The following is a 16,019-nucleotide window of genomic DNA, read 5'->3' on the forward strand; positions in this document are numbered from 1 at the left end:
CTACAAAGGAATTTAAAACTGAGTTATGTTTGATTGCAGAATATATGTCCACAGTAAATCATTAGACAAAGATAGAATGTCAGCTAATAATGGAATAATGGTCATACTTTAAGTGTGTGTCTTGATGGGTGTTAGGAAAGTCCTCTTTAGGTGTTTTGCAGCTTTTAGGCAAACAATTGATAGGAAATATTTGTACTTCATTTAGCACAATATCACTTCAATTACCTTTTATCCCAGTATATAATCTTATAGGGATTGAATAGGGCTTCTCAGTTGAGAAAACATTAAGGATCTGATATCCCCATCTAAATAGAAACATTGGCTTTAAATATGTCTATGCATTGATCTCAGTGCCCAAGTGTTATTACAGGAAGTGTGTCTGTGTGCGCGCATGCACCTATGTGCAGGAAAATGGAGCAGCTGAGCCTGAACAAAATAAAAATACCACTAACTTAAAAACCTTGCTGAATGATGAACTTGATAGTTTGTTGTTGCTACAAGGTAAATAATTATTGCTTGATTGACATATAGTGTCTGCTTAGAGCAGCTCATTCTCATTGCAAAGACTTCTCAAAAGTCTTTCGACCTAAAACAGCAAGAGAGGAGAAAGGAGAGGAGGGCCAGTGTCTTGAGCTGGGTGACACAGGGAAAGACAGCTGAGCTGCATCTCCAGGAGGCGCTGGAGGGAATCCATGCTGGCAAGTTTAGGACAAACACGTGGAAGGAAAGTGAGGCCTCACTTACCTCCCGACTCCTTGAAACTCTCATTTTAGTCACAGCATCCATTGTGAGCAACTCTAGAATCAAGTAAGTAGAGGACAGTCTTTGAACATACTGGTGATGCCTATTCCTGAGGGACAGAAGACATTGGAAAATGTATTCTTTCACCTCTGACCCCACCATTTGTTTTCACGGGAAGCAGAATAAGAGGATGGGAATTAAATTAGAGGATGGGAACTCTTTGGATTAAGAGCTGAGTTGCATTTTTTCACTTAAGTTAATAAAAAGGTAAATGTTGTCTTTTAATGTTGATATGTTGTATCATTATCCTAAGAATGTGTTTCCTGGAGATTTTAAAGATGACTTACGATACATGTTTTACAATATTCTATTGTCCCATTTTCCTTTTAATATAGTTTTCATTTTTTCAAAGTTGAATGGTAAAATGTTTGATTTTTTAAACTAAATGTTGAATTTTCTCTGGCTTGTTTGTCCTTAGAGAATTTTTTTTTTAATATTTAGAGTTAATACAAAAAGTATCCCATCTATTATGAAATTGAAGGAATAGCTTGATGTTCCATGTTGAACTCTTCTGTGTCTTTAAGGTATTTTCTGTATAATTCACACAGTGAGATTACTGAGTATGCCTTGGGTAGGTTGTATTAGACAACATAACAATTTTGTCATTCTTGTTGTTTAGAAATAAGGGTGTGTGTGTGTGAGAGAGAGAGAGACTTTTAATTCCAAATGCAAGTTGAACCTAAGTGTATTTAGATTTTTTTGCATGTGTCATAATGTCAGTGTTAACATCATCCAAATATTGAGTACCATTGAATCCAAAGTCACCACAGAATGGTAACATCTGACAGTTCTAAATTGCCTCCATTAACCTGAAAAGTAAAATTCCATGGAAATAGTTTGTACACAAGTTTTTCACATGCTTTTTCATCAAACAAATGTGGCTTTGATTAAGTACTCCTAAACAAAGAGTCATGTAATGAAAAAGAATTTACCTACATATGAAATAAGCACACTGATTCCCAGGCTTCAAACAAAGTATATCATGTTTCTTTGTATCAAGATCTTTTTAAAAAAAAAAATCTTTTTTTTTTAACAACCAAGATACCAAATAATGGTTTTGAAGTGTAGACTATCCATAAACATATTTTCTCTTCAGTATTGTTTCATTTACTTGTAAAATGCAACAATGTCTTTGGAAAGGGCCACAGAGATCTCTGCAGACTTTAATCTTGGGAGACATATGAACTGGGAAAACATTAAATTGCTTCTAATTTTATTTTTCGCTGAGGCATTTTATAGCTTTGTTCAGTCTTTATGGAGCATGTTTTTAAAAATAGATTTCCACTATCATTGACAATGTGTTCACTAATTACAATACAATGATTCATAAATAGGTCAATATTTTGGGTAAGGAATTTGCCCATTATTCACATTTGTGCATGCATCTCTAAATGCATAAGCATCTATAAAATAAAATTTTAGATATTTAGATAAAATAGATTTAGATTCTAGAGTTGCTCAATTTATATAGATAAAAGGAACTATAAGGAAAGCATCCCGGAAAATGACATATACTTTGTAGTTTTGACATTTTAATGGGGGATTTTAATAAGGGCAGCTCAGTATCTCTGGCATATACCTGGAGGTGGGGGGGGAATTAGCAGTTTTCATAACAGGATTCTGGCTCCAACAGGCGATGAAAGTTATAAACAGAATGAAGGTTCAGTCTGGTACCAGAGATTCAATTTGTGACAGCAAAGTGGCGGGTTCAGGGCAACAAAGCTGCATGTAACGAGCCTCTGTAACTTTTTGTGTGGGTTCTAACTTTAATGTTGGCAGCCATCGTGGTGGGTATGACACAAAATTCTACAAGTGGCCACCATTGAAGGCAAATTGAATTTTCTTCTCACAGCTTACACGACTTTCTTTGTTGGTCATTAGCAGCTACTTTTTAGATATCAAAGGGAGACAATTCTGAAAGAAAACATACGTGCCCCCATGCCAGTGAGTTTGACTTTAAGTACTATTTTCTGATGGATGTGATGGTGACAAGGCAAAGTCATACCATCAAAAGTTTGCCTGGACTGTTTGAAGACTTGAAGAACAATGTGCACGTCCATCCTTTGCCTCTTGGAGAATTTTTTTTTTTTAATTTCCCCCAAGGGTTTTGAGATCCTTGGAGATTCTTTGGGGAACAGACTTGAATGTGAGACACCAAAGAGCTGCTCATCCATAGAATGAATGGGGTGAATGAGGATCGCCCTGCTGTAGGGTTAACAGGGAGCAATCAGGGAAGCTGGAGAAAGGAGACATTGGAACACCATGGCGATATCCTAAATATGTTAGTCAAATTATGTATATGGTGCCTGGTTCAAGTCACAGCAGCTTTCCTCTGTGGTGAGAAAATTGTGTCCTGGAAATTCATGAAGTGAGAACATGGACATGTCAGACTTCTGAATACTTATATTTCAGAGTACTTCTTAGGCTAGTCTTCACTCAATGAAAAGATGCAGCTAGGTTCTTTTATGTGGAACCCTGTATGAAAACAGTATCTTATTACACATGCATGATTCATGTGCTAAGGAACCTTCTCTTCGTCTTTAGATAGAAATCATAGGCCACCTCACAGAATGATAGAGAGCCAGAAGATATTTGGAATTGTAATTCAAATACCTCATATGGAAGAAACTGAGCCCCAGAGAGACCAACAGATCTATTTGAGGTCAAATCAGATGAGGTGATTGGTAGGTGCTAGCTCTCTGCCGGGCTCCCTAGACTCCCAGTCCAGGGCTTGCTCTTTAAACCCTAGACAGGCTATCGCTGGAGTTAGGGCTCTTTCTGGTCACAGATCTGACTGTATAATTCCCTAGAGTAAAGCCCTTCAAAGGTCACTAGCATCTCCTCAGGACAGTGCCCACACTCATTACATGGTTGGCAAGGCCCATCTGGATCTTTTCTTGGACCCAGTCTGACTTTTTAGTTTAATTTTTTTGCCATCTTCTGCCCACACGATTCTTTTCTGTTCCTTCTATGCTACTTTGTGTGTGTGTAATTTCTGGCCTTTTTCACATACTTTTTTATTTGCCTAAGCCACTCTTCCCTGCCTCTTCACAAGGCTAACTCTTCTCACCCTTTTATTTTTTTCTTAGGCTGCTTCTGTGCCCTCTCTCTATGCGTTCTCCTTATGAGAGCCCCTATCAGGTCACATTGCACAGGTTTACTTATTTACCTATCCCCTGCTAGATTGTGATTAAGAGTGATATCTGTTTGGTCATCCCTGACCTATGTTTGGCATGTAGTAGTCATCTATAAATATGTTATGGAGGCTGAATGGAGAAATTCAACTGAAGATGGGGATGGGGGCAGTTTCCCTCATTTATCTCTAAGTGCTATTTTTTTTATTATTATTATTCCTCTGCCTAAACCCTCTTCACGTCTGTCAGCCTTACTTGAATCTCTTCCCCTCAAAAGTCTCGACAGAATCCCCACCAAATTCTAGGTGTTCCTGTCCCGGTTGCAGTTGTGCCCTCTTGTGCCACAGTTAGGAAGAGTGCCAGGCACTGAAGCAGGCTACCTGTTTTCAAAGCTTCATCTCCTTCTTACCAGCTGTGAGATCTTAGGTTTCTTCCCTGCTTCAATCTCCATTATCTCTAGAATGGGGGTAATAACAATAACTACCTCAGAGGGCTTGAATGAGGATCCAATAATATCATCCATGAAAAGCCCCTGGACTAGGATTGGACATTTGGTTGCTGTAACTAAATATTAATATTTATTATTATCCATCCAGACACTCCCAGACCTCTACCGAAAAAAAATAAGCTTCGGTTACACTCTTCTTGGTGGGAAATGAGTGTTGGTGAGCATAATTCAGTATGATCTTATGTCCATTTATTACTTTCAGCATTAAAATGTTGTTTGAATGAAAATTGCATTTGCATTTGTGAGAAGTTTGATAAACATCAACATTTCCAACATTCCTGCATCATATCTATGGCATGAGCTTTCTTTCCTCGTGATGTATGTACCTGTGACCTCTGCTCAGACAACCCGAGGGCAGCAAGCCGCCCAGCAGGAAATGAAGCTTTTCAATCTCAGACTTGGCAAACCTCAGTTTAGACTGTGACTACATAAGCTAAGCAAATAAGGGATAGGGGCACTCATTCAGCACCTTGAACTGTGTGCAATGACTTGGTATGGGATCTGAGAGACTTACCTGCTATCAATTTACCTCTGTGTGGGGAGAAAAGAGTGCATACTAATTAGTCTGCTTGTAAAATATTGAACAAGTAGAGGCAAGTCTTATCCTGGAACTGAATCTTATGTAAATAATTTTTCTGTCTTCCCAGACAGCTCAGCTCTCTCAAACCAGCGGAGTAGTTTCCCGACTTCCTTTTGGACCAGCTCATACCAGCCCCCATCTGCACCCTGCTTAGGTGGGGTTCATCCCGACTTCCAGGTCACTGCACCCCCTGGCACCTTTACTGCAGCCGACCCCAGCCCCTGGCCGGGACATGGGCTGCATCAGACTGGCCCAGCCCCTCCCCGTCCTGCATCCGAGTCCTGGCACTATCCTTTGGCATCTCAGGTGAGCCCGTCCTACAGCCACATGCATGACGTGTACATGCGGCACCACCACCCCCATGCCCACATGCACCAACGCCATCACCACCACCACCACCACCATCACCCTTCTGCTGGTTCTGCCCTGGATCCGTCCTATGGGCCCCTGCTGATGCCATCAGTGCGTGCAGCCAGGATTCCTGCTCCCCAGTGTGACATCACAAAGACAGATCCGACTACAGTCACCACTGCTACCTCAGCATGGGCCGGAGCCTTTCATGGAACCGTGGACTTAGTGCCAAGTGTGGGGTTTGAAACAGGTGAGCTGGGAAATTTTCTCCTTTCCATAAAAAGAAAGAAAAGTAGAGAAATAAATACAAAGACATAGAGGATGTTTTCAAATACTTTGAAATATTTTTTCTCTTCTGTGTAAAATTAAGCTTTGACAATATGTTTAGAGAACTAACCACTTTGCGATAATTCCTGCACTCCTGCAGAAACAAGTATGGTGAGCTTGAGAGAGGGGTCGGAACTTTTCTCCCATGTCTTAAACTAGTAATCTGGTCCTTAGAACCGGAATCTCTACTAACCTTATGTTTACAAAGAATTGAGCACATTCTTTAAATCTCCCCTGTCTCTGTGCCCTATACAATGTATAATGCCTAGTAGAATTCAGAAATTTGGTAATTTTACCTTTTCTCCTTTTTGTCAGGTATTACATATGATTAATAAAACAGCTTTCTGGGATATAATCCATGGAATATAATCATGGTCCTTTGAAAAGAATTAGGGAACGTATTTTAAAGGAATGGATTTCCCTTGTCTTCCTTCCCTTTCTTTACCACCTCCTCCTCCCTCTCTTTCTCTATCTCTGTTTTAAATAGCTTGAGACTTAAAAGATGACTATAAAGATTATATTCAACAGATTTTGATAAATTTGGTCAGGTAAATGTTTCTTCACAGAGCAGTCAGCTAGCTCTTCTCTGGAATTTGCTGGTTCTGAAGGTCATGGTGGTAAATGTTTGATCTTGGTTTTTAGACCAGACTACTCATATTAATTGTATTAATAGTTCTGAGTTCACAAAAATCAGACGCATCAGAGGCTAAAAATACAAATCAAGTCATTGATTACATCCCCAGAGGTTACATTCCAAAGCCACCCACCTCCACCCCCGATTCCAGGTTCTTATTCAGGAATACTTTGTGACCTATTAGGACTTTCTTTCCAGGAATTTATAGAAACTCATTCTTTTCTTAGTTTTTCTAGTTTTCCTTAGTTTTATTCTTAATGTGCAAGGTCTTTCATCTGCATGCTGGTTCACAGCAGAAATCTCCCCAGAGTGATAATTGCTTCACATCGAGTTGCATTCACTCTGAATAAGTGAACACTCTTATCTTGGTTAACTGGTTCTCCACCGAACTTTCCACTGTTGTCTGTTGCTTCAACTCACCCATTTCAGCTTCTTATTAAGTTCCTGGGTTCAAGCTGCTTTTTCTAAACAAACTATCAGAGTACTTCTCTCTCTCTAAGAGAAGAGAGTGTGCCGGGGCTAATGGCACACTTCCCTTCCTTGACACATACTAAGCAGAATAAAGGCAATTCTCAAGTTGTTTGATGCCTGGGACTAGGTCTGATCAGAGACTGAATTTGGTAACTGCCATGGTAGGCAACCAGTCCTTGGAGGCTCTTCCCTTTCTCACTTCTGGGGTATCTGTGTGGCCAAAGCTAACAGTGCTCTTAGTAGGCATAGGAAATGTTCTCTTAGTCAGTCTGGGCTGCTATAACAGAATGCCATACAGTGGCTGACTTAACCAACACACATTTAGTTCTCACAGTGCTGGAGACTGGAAAGGCCAACATCAAGGTGCCAGCACATTCAGTGTCTGGTGACGGTTTACTTCCTAGTGCATGGACACTATCTTCTCAGTGTCTCCTCAAATAGTAGAAGAGACAAGGGAATTCTCTGGGCTTTCTTTTATATCCTTATTTCTGGTGTGAGCTTTATTTACCTACTCATTGTTTGGAATTTTGACTTGAAATGATCTCTTCAATATGAAAAGTCATCCTAACTTTTGGAAGTGGAGGAGAGATTATTTTTGTTCTTTTTGAAAAACTTACAGTGGGCCCATTTGGGCATAATATAAATAGTTCTTAATACTTACTAAGCTGTGAATCAACATTTATTGAGTGCCTACATACAAGGTAGTGCCAGAGGCATGCTATTTGTATTACTGCTTTTAATTCTTAAACTAAATCTGAGCTGGATGTTCCTAGATGCATTAACAATAAGGAAGCAAGGCTCAGTTTTCCTATTTGAAAACTGTTTCTTAAATCTAAAATGCCCAAACTGGGTTTGAATTAAAACCTGCCCCAAATCTAAGACGTTGCTAGGGTACTACCTCCCTGTAAATATAGATAAATTTGAATATTAAGACCGTTATATTAGACTGTTAATAGTTAATAATAAGGAATGAAGGTTTACCTATGGAAGCATGTAGTGCTGCTCTTCGTCAGTGTGGTTTAGGATTATGATCATGACTCATCCCTGTCCCATAGTTTTGATCCAACTGAGAAAACAAAGACAAAGGAATAAGCAGATGGAGATCACATCATTGGCTTAATCACTGATCAGGCTGAGCTAGAGATCCTCAATTTGCTTTACTCTCACAGTTGGACTTCTAGTATCTTCACCTAAGTTTAGGTTTTGGGAGATTCAATCCTAGAAAAAATCGAGACCTCAGAGAAGACTCCCTTAGACCCCCTCCTTGTCACATAGTTTAAAGCCTCATTACTATGAAAAGAAATTGATGGTTGCCCAAACTTGCCTTGAATCAGAAAGCATAGCCTGCGACATGAACCCAATGTGCTTACCCCGGCAAGTACAGTAGCAGGAGGAGTGTGCACCTCTCTGCGTGGATGCTGGCCCAAAGAGACTGTGGGAGGGCTGACCAATAATGTACTCATTTTCTTCCCTGAAACTTAGGAGTCATATCAAATATCAAATCTCTCTTTCTTGTGTTGAGGAACAGTTAAAGAGGAGTGTTTTACGTCAGTTTCCCCGAAAACCAGACTCTATTTGTGGACAATTTATGGTGTATTGTTCTCAGGGAAACATCTTTGTGCAGTGAGAGAATTGTGTAAGGGAAGTCTCGCTCTGCTTAAGTTCAGCTGAACCTAGTGGATTCTGTAAGGAGCTCTGGAGTTGGGGTGGTACTTTTTAATTGTCCTTCCGTAAGTCAAGGTGGATGGGCTTTTATACATCTGCATTAACCAGTTAGTTACTGGATGTGTTTGTCTCTGGAAAAGGGACATGACGTTAGGCAAAGTGACTTTGTTCTGCTGAAGGCAATTCCCAAGTCTCAACACAGAATGGGGAGAGATCTGAAGTCCACTGCAGTATCCACTGCAGGGGAACAACTAAAGAATAGTAGCTACCCTTCCACTTTTCTAACTACTTAATAAGAACAAAAGCTTCTGTGTAACATGCCTAAGCCAAGAAAGTAGGGACAGTTGAAAAGAATGTGAAGTGGGTTCCTCTATACAGAATATGCAAAGTTGACTAGACCAGGTAGTCTAAAATAGTGGCTTAGCTCAGGACTCAGCATCAACGTTGGGTGGCTACTGAGCAGTTGAGGGAAGAGCTTGTATTCAGGTGATACAGGTCTGAAAATTCTCGAAGTACATATGAAGGCCACCAAAATGTAGATCATTTTCACATTCCATTAGGAGGCAAATAAATTAATCCAACTATTTTGAGAGCAATGTGGTTGGTAAAGGATATGACATTTTCATCAGTAGGGGAAAGGTTTAATAATTTTAGGTGCATTTTTATTTTGCAGCCATTAAAGAAATTAAGGAAATCCGGAAGGTTCAAAGTGGTATAGTGCTTAGTGACAAAATTTTAGAGTATCATTTATAGTATAATCCAAGAGTCAGCAAAATTTTTCTATGAAGGTCCTGATAGAAATATTCCATGTTTTGCAGGGTCCAACTGTCTCTGTTGCCACTACTCAGCTCTGCTTTTATAGCATAGTGTTTGCAGCCACAGATGAAACTTAGATAAATGAAGATGTCTTGTCCCTATAACACTTCATTGATGGACACTAAAAGTGAATTTTATTTGTCATGAAACACTACTCTGTTTCTTGTATCCCCTTCTTTCTGAATCATGTAAAAATACAAATCCCATTCTTTCATTCTTAGCTCATGGGCTATATATAAATAGAAGCAAGCTTGATTTGGCCTGTGAGCTATAGTTTGCTGACCTCTAGTATAGTTCCACATGTATAATTCTTATCGGTCTACACCCACACATATACATGTGTCTGCCTGCACTCCCTCAATAAAAATTAGCTGGAAATATATATCACATCTTTTAATGGTCATTGCTCCTGGCAATTAGTGTGTGGCCTGAGCTTTGAAGCGAGATTGCCTGGTTTTATAAGCCCAGCTCTATCACTTAGTAGCTGCAGGACTTTTTGCAAATTATTTAATCCTCTTTGTACCTCAACTTCCTTTTCTTTAAAAGATGGGTTGTGTTGAGGATTAAATGAATCAATGAAGTAAATCATTTACAAATGTGGTCTGCAGATAATAGGTTCTCCATAAATTTTAGATATGGAAGGAAGGTGACCAGACCCCCACTTTTTATAGCTTTAGAAAATACATTATTGATGGGATACCTGGCTAGCTTAGTCAGTGGAGCACATGATTCTTGATCTTGGGGTTATGAGCTTGAGCCCCATGTAGGGTATAGGGATTACTTAAAAAATAAAATCCTTAAAAATATATTATTGAGGGGCACCTGGGTGGCTCAGTAAGTTAAACCTCTGCCTTTTGATTTTGGCTTGGGTCATAATCTCAGGGTCATGGGATTGAGCCTCACGTAGGGCTCTGTGGCTGGGCATGGAGCTTGCTTGAGATTCTCTCCCTCTCTCTCTGCCCCTGCCCACTGTAAGCTCTTTCTCTTTCTCTCAAATAAATCTTTATATATGTGTGTACCATTTTAAAGGGTACCACTCAGTGGTTTTAGTATGTTCATGATGTTGTGCAGCCATTCCCACTATCTAATTCTAGAACATTTCCATCACCTCAGGAAATCCCTATATTTTAGGGATATAAAATATATACCCAATATATATTCTTTCATCCTCTTGTGCCCTGGCAACTACTAGTCTACTTTCTGCCTCCCTGGATTTTTCTGCTTTGGACATTTCATATAAATGTAGTCATTCAGTGTGTAGCCTTTTGTATCTTCTTTCTTTCACTTAGCCTATCTTTTCCAGATTCATCAATGTAGCATGTAGCAGAACTTCATTCTTTTTTATGAGTAGATACTCTTCGGGATCCCTGGGTGGTGCAGCGGTTTGGCGCCTGCCTTTGGCCTAGGGCATGATCCTGGAGACCCGGGATCGAATCCCACGTCGGGTTCCTGGTGCATGGAGCCTGCTTCTCCCTCTGCCTGTGTCTCTGCCTCTCTTTCTCTCTCTGTGTGACTATCATAAATAAATAATTTAAAATAAAAAAAATTAAAAAAAGGAGTAGATACTCTTCTATTATATAGATATAGCACATTTTGTTTATTCATTCATTCATTCCTACTTTTTAGCTAATATGAATGATACTATTATGAAAATTCATGTACTGGCCTTTCTATAAATTGATGTTCTCAGTTCTTTTGGGTATATACCAAGGGATGAGATTATGGGGTTGAGAGAACTTTTATATACTTCTATATTTCTTGATTTTATCTTATTTATTATGATACAACAGATTATTAGAGATGCATGTATAAATAAGATATATCTCTATCATACTCAGATATTTTATGATGACATTAAGTAAATTCTGTTCTAGTATTCACCTTTCAGTGACCATTACCATACAATTCATTTCACTGAAATGCTGTCATTCTTATTTCCTGTTACTGCCAATAATTTACTTAATGTAAAATATATGTAATTCATCCCAACTAGTTTGAACTAATTATGCAAGTAAAGATTTTTTAGTGGAGCCTTTTTACCAAAATACAAAGTTGGTTTTATTTATAAGTTCCACTTCATCCACTATATTTAAATTTACCAAAAGGAAAACGGATCATGCTTTGTGGTATGACTTCTGTATAAACACAAGCTGCTCATGGCTTGAGATTGTTTTCATCTGCAGAGCCACAGATTTATTTTTCTTAGGATTCCTCATGTTATTTTAGCTACAATTTTGTTACAATTTTATTTATTTATTTTTTACTTTGAGGAATGCCATAATAACCAATATAAAATATACATAAACAGTTTATTTTTGCTAAAATACACTTAAGTGGCCTAACATTAGAAAACAAAACAACATTCTCTACTATAACACAGATTTGGGAAATCGAGCTCTAAAAGGGAATTAATATATACTGATGTATCTTCTGGCTTCTTAAAAAATTTGTCACATAAGCATTAGCCATACATTTGTATAAGTAGTAGATTTGATGAGGAAATCATCATATGATTCTACCCTATGATTATAGCCAAATATTAAACAGTATCTGGTTTATCTCTCACTAATGAGCATATTTACAGTTATTGAGTGAAGTCGAAATTATGTATTACAGGAATGGGGCATGGACCCTTGTTAGACAGAAAAAAGAAACTACAATAGCTACTAGATCTTAACATAATTTGCTGGATACAGGCTGTGAAATTTTTCCATAAGTACAAGAAGCTATGTTTCTCGTATTCTCTCATATGTTAAGGCATAAATGGAATTATTTCTTTTTTTTTAAGATTTTATTTATTTATTCATGAGAGACACAGAGAGAAAGAGAGAGAGAGAGAGAGAGAGAGAGAGAGAGAGAGAGAGAGAGAGGCTGGGACACAGGCAGAGGGAGAAGCAGGCTCCATGCAGGGAGCCCAACGTGGGACTCAATCCCGGGTCTCCAGGATCACTCCCTGGGCTGAAGGCGGTGCTAAATCGCTGAGCCACCTGAGCTGCCCTGGAATTATTTCTGAAGAGACTTTCATAATAATGGGCCTGATTAACCTGTGAATAGAATTACTGTTAAGAAGTCTGGAAAAAATTCTTTGGAAAGTTAAATTTTGATAATGGATAGGAGCACTGGGTACCATGGGGAAGTTAGGAGTAGCCAAATACCCTTTATATTGATTTTTTTTCCCCTCAGACATCAAGTATCTGATAATATTATGAAAGAATTACATGTTGTTTCTTTTTTTTAATAATATAAGGCCTGTATACTACATTTTATAAAATGCATTTAATTTGAATCCCCTTGTCTGAATATTTTGTGCAAGGGACCTCCTTCACAAAAGGCAAAAATTGTAACTTAAAGCAATGTAAGCCATTACTGCTCAAAATTGTTATATAGTTCTCTCTTTGAAATAGGCTAATCAAATGACTTCAGTTGTTAAGACCATGGTGGTCAGTCTTGTTTAATACTTTGTGGGTGCTTTACATTGCACAAGTGAACTAGAGCAGCAGATATGCAATTTCTCTCCATGAAAGAGAAATGGGCATCAAGTTACTACTTGCTTTTCCATTCATCCTGTAAGTTTGCCATCTCTCTAGATCACATCTCAAGACCTGCGCTTTCTTGTAGGTGGTCTGGCATTGACAAGCCTGGGCAACGGAGACTGATTGCATGAAAGTTCTCAAAAATAACCATGCTATTTTAACATCCCCTTGTAAAATGTTACTAAATTTTGAATTTCATTGGAGATATCAAAGGGATTAAAATCATAGAGCTTTATATCCATTGACCTCTTGGAAACCATTTCTCTCTCTAAATATATACATTTACAAAAAAAAAAAGACTAGAGGAAACAATAGTTACCAACCCAGTGCACTTGGATATTTACATGACACATCATAATGCTCCACAGGGATCCCTGGGTGGCGCAGCGGTTTGGCGCCTGCCTTTGGCCCAGGGCGGGATCCTGGAGACCCAGGATCGAATCCTACGTCGGGCTTCCTTCATGGAGCCTGCTTCTCCCTCTGCCTATGTCTCTGCCTCTCTCTCTCTGTGTGTGTGTGTAACTATCATAAAATAAAATGAAAAAAAAATAATGCTCCACAGTTCCAGGCTTTACAATGAGTGAGAAAGGTGGTAACTTTGGACACAAATCATCAGAAAGCTAAAGTAATAATTGACAGGATAATATGATTTATATAAAATATTAAAGCACTAAGATAGTCTTTATTCTAGAGAAGAGAGCATCAAAGCAACATACATGGTAGGTGCTCAGCTAAAAGCAGTTTCCTTCCTTTCCTTTTCATGTCTTCTTATGGAGCATATACATTGTCTGAATTCTGAAGGCTATGGGGTTAGTGATTTATTGAAACCTTTCCTAACATTGTTAGTAATTTTTTTTTGTTAGTAAGTTTTGTAAGTGATGAGAAAATTTGCTGCAATTGTGTTTTAAAATAGAATAGGTACAGAAACTTACTTCTTCCAATCATTTGATTTCAGCAGGTAGACATATTAAATACCATATCATGTAGAAGCCAGCCCTGGGACTATGTGATTCTGCAGTGGCAATTTTGCTATTCGGTAAAGATTTATAGATTTCTTAGATGCTTACCTTAAGAACATCATCTCAATTAGGATAGTTCAGATGTCACAAAGCAATAGTTGCAGATTTTTAAAAAATATGTTAGGATGTTTTTGAACTAATACTTTCTCTGGACTTTTTTTTAGAATTTATTATGATTTGGTAACAATAAAGACTCTAATAATTAACAACTAATTAACACTTTCTGCAACCCTTTTTCTTTTCCTTTGGCATATATCATAATCCTATTTTCCACTGAAAGGAAAAAAAACAAAACATCAGAAGTATGTTAAAATATTTACACACTCCTGAATGGTGTTAGTTGTATAGGGCATATGTCCAGAATGACAATTTTGTGACCAGAAGGGTAATGGAAACCATCTTTGAGATGCATGCAGAATATCAGGAGATCACAGCCAGAAGTGAGATCTGCATGAAAAGTAACTGGATGGTGATTCAGAGGGAGAAATGCATTCCAGAGCACTGCTGTCAGTTTCAAGTATCCATGGCTGGATTCTGTAGAGCCTTAATGAATTTCCCCTGCACTCCCACAGTCTTGGCGATCTTGCCCATGCTGCCTTCTGGGCCTTCCTCCACTGAATGGTGCCATCATGTTACAATGCCCAAAGCGTGGGGATTTTGTCTCCTAGGTCCTCCTCCTACTTTATACAGCAAATGCAGGAGCCTTCTGAGAGGATTCCAAATGTTTCGGGATCATTTGCATAATAATACAAATAATGGTGTGTGTGCAAGAGAAAGAGACAAGGAGAGATGAGAGAGTAATTTAGTAACCCCTCCCCCCACTTAGGAGCTCATAAAAATGGTGGTCAGTATAGAGAACTTTAATCTTTGCAGGCATGTAGAAATGTGTGTCTAGAGATGTGTATGGGAAAAGCAGAGGACCAAAAACTAAATTCTAAGACCCACGTCACCACTTAGCTGTTGTTGGGCAAGTTTCATAACCTGACATTCCTCCTCTTCCTCTGATGCAGAATGGAGATGATACTCCATACTCTGCCACAGCTGAGAGATCCCAATGAACTACTGCACATGGTTGTGTTTTCTAGATGGTGCACATGAGGGAGAACTAAAGCTCTCAGTACTTACTGAATACATTGCATTTCAAACTGGAGATGTGAGACATCATGAATAATTAAGATGCAAGCCTTGAATGCTTCTGGCACTCCCTGACTCTACCTTGATTGGCTTCTGTTCTTCAAGAATAGCTGTGATTTGGGGCTTCTGGGTGGCACACTCTGTTGAGCATCCAACTCTTGGTTTTGGCTCAGGTCTAATCTCAGGGTCATGTGATCCAGCCCTGCATAGGGCTCTGTGCTCAGTGTGGGGTCTGGTTCGGTTTCTGTGGGGTCTGGTTCGGTTTCTGTCCCTTTCTACCCCTCCCCCCCACTGTCTCTCTTTCTCTCTCTCTTTCTCTAAAATAAATAAATAAAATCTTAAATAATAATAAAAAAAAGAATAGCTGTGATATTTGCTAGAGCTAAATTTCCTAATACTGCTGTTTGCTGGTATTGGCCATACAATAAAAACCATGTGCTTTTGTATTGGTTGCACAGACAGTGGGAGAGGTGTAGTAAAGAACCAAGAAGAAAAGGATTTGAAAGAATTTTAGGATGTGCCTCTTCAAGATATATTTAAACAAGTTTTTTTTTCCTGTCTATAACACTGCCCTGTGGAATGAGAGGGTACTAAAAAATTGATCCTATCCCCTTGGGTTTAAGTATTATTTGTCTCACCATTCTGTGAGACATTTGCCCTCATCACTTATATAGATCAAACAAATTTTATGCACAGAATGAGGCAGTTAGATGATATATAACTAAACTCACCCAAACCCCATTAATACATGCTAGTCTTTAAAAGTTGTGAACTAAAAACGGATTCATTTTTCCATTGCAGTATTAATTTTGTAAATAAGCTTCTATTTATTGCTATATAAATTGGGTAGCATCTCTTGCTTTCTAGTATATGTGCTGCCGAAGCGAGCACTCATCTCTTGCTTTCTAAAATATTTTCCCCAAAACTGCAAACAAAACTAGGCAACACCATCATCTTTTGACTGTTTTCTTAAAGGAGTCCTCATCAACTAGTTATGGTTGGGAGTTGGGTATTTTTTCAAACTACACCATGTCTTCTTCTCAAGA

General features: G+C 38.7%; 1 protein-coding gene across 6 annotated transcripts in view; it reads left to right on the forward strand.

The window, feature by feature from the left end:
• Positions 1–16,019, forward strand: part of VGLL3 (vestigial like family member 3) — a 48,415-nt gene that overhangs the window by 17,435 nt on the left and 14,961 nt on the right. For all 6 annotated transcript variants that reach the window (XM_055314289.1, XM_055314288.1, XM_055314290.1 and 3 more), the window contains exon 3: positions 5,091–5,624. In XM_055314289.1, the coding sequence (XP_055170264.1) occupies positions 5,091–5,624 (534 nt within the window). The remainder of the gene's footprint in view (positions 1–5,090; positions 5,625–16,019) is intronic.

The sequence above is a fragment of the Nyctereutes procyonoides genome, unplaced genomic scaffold, assembly GCF_905146905.1.
Source record: "Nyctereutes procyonoides isolate TBG_1078 unplaced genomic scaffold, NYPRO_anot_genome, whole genome shotgun sequence".
In the NCBI taxonomy this organism is placed as follows: domain Eukaryota; kingdom Metazoa; phylum Chordata; class Mammalia; order Carnivora; family Canidae; genus Nyctereutes; species Nyctereutes procyonoides.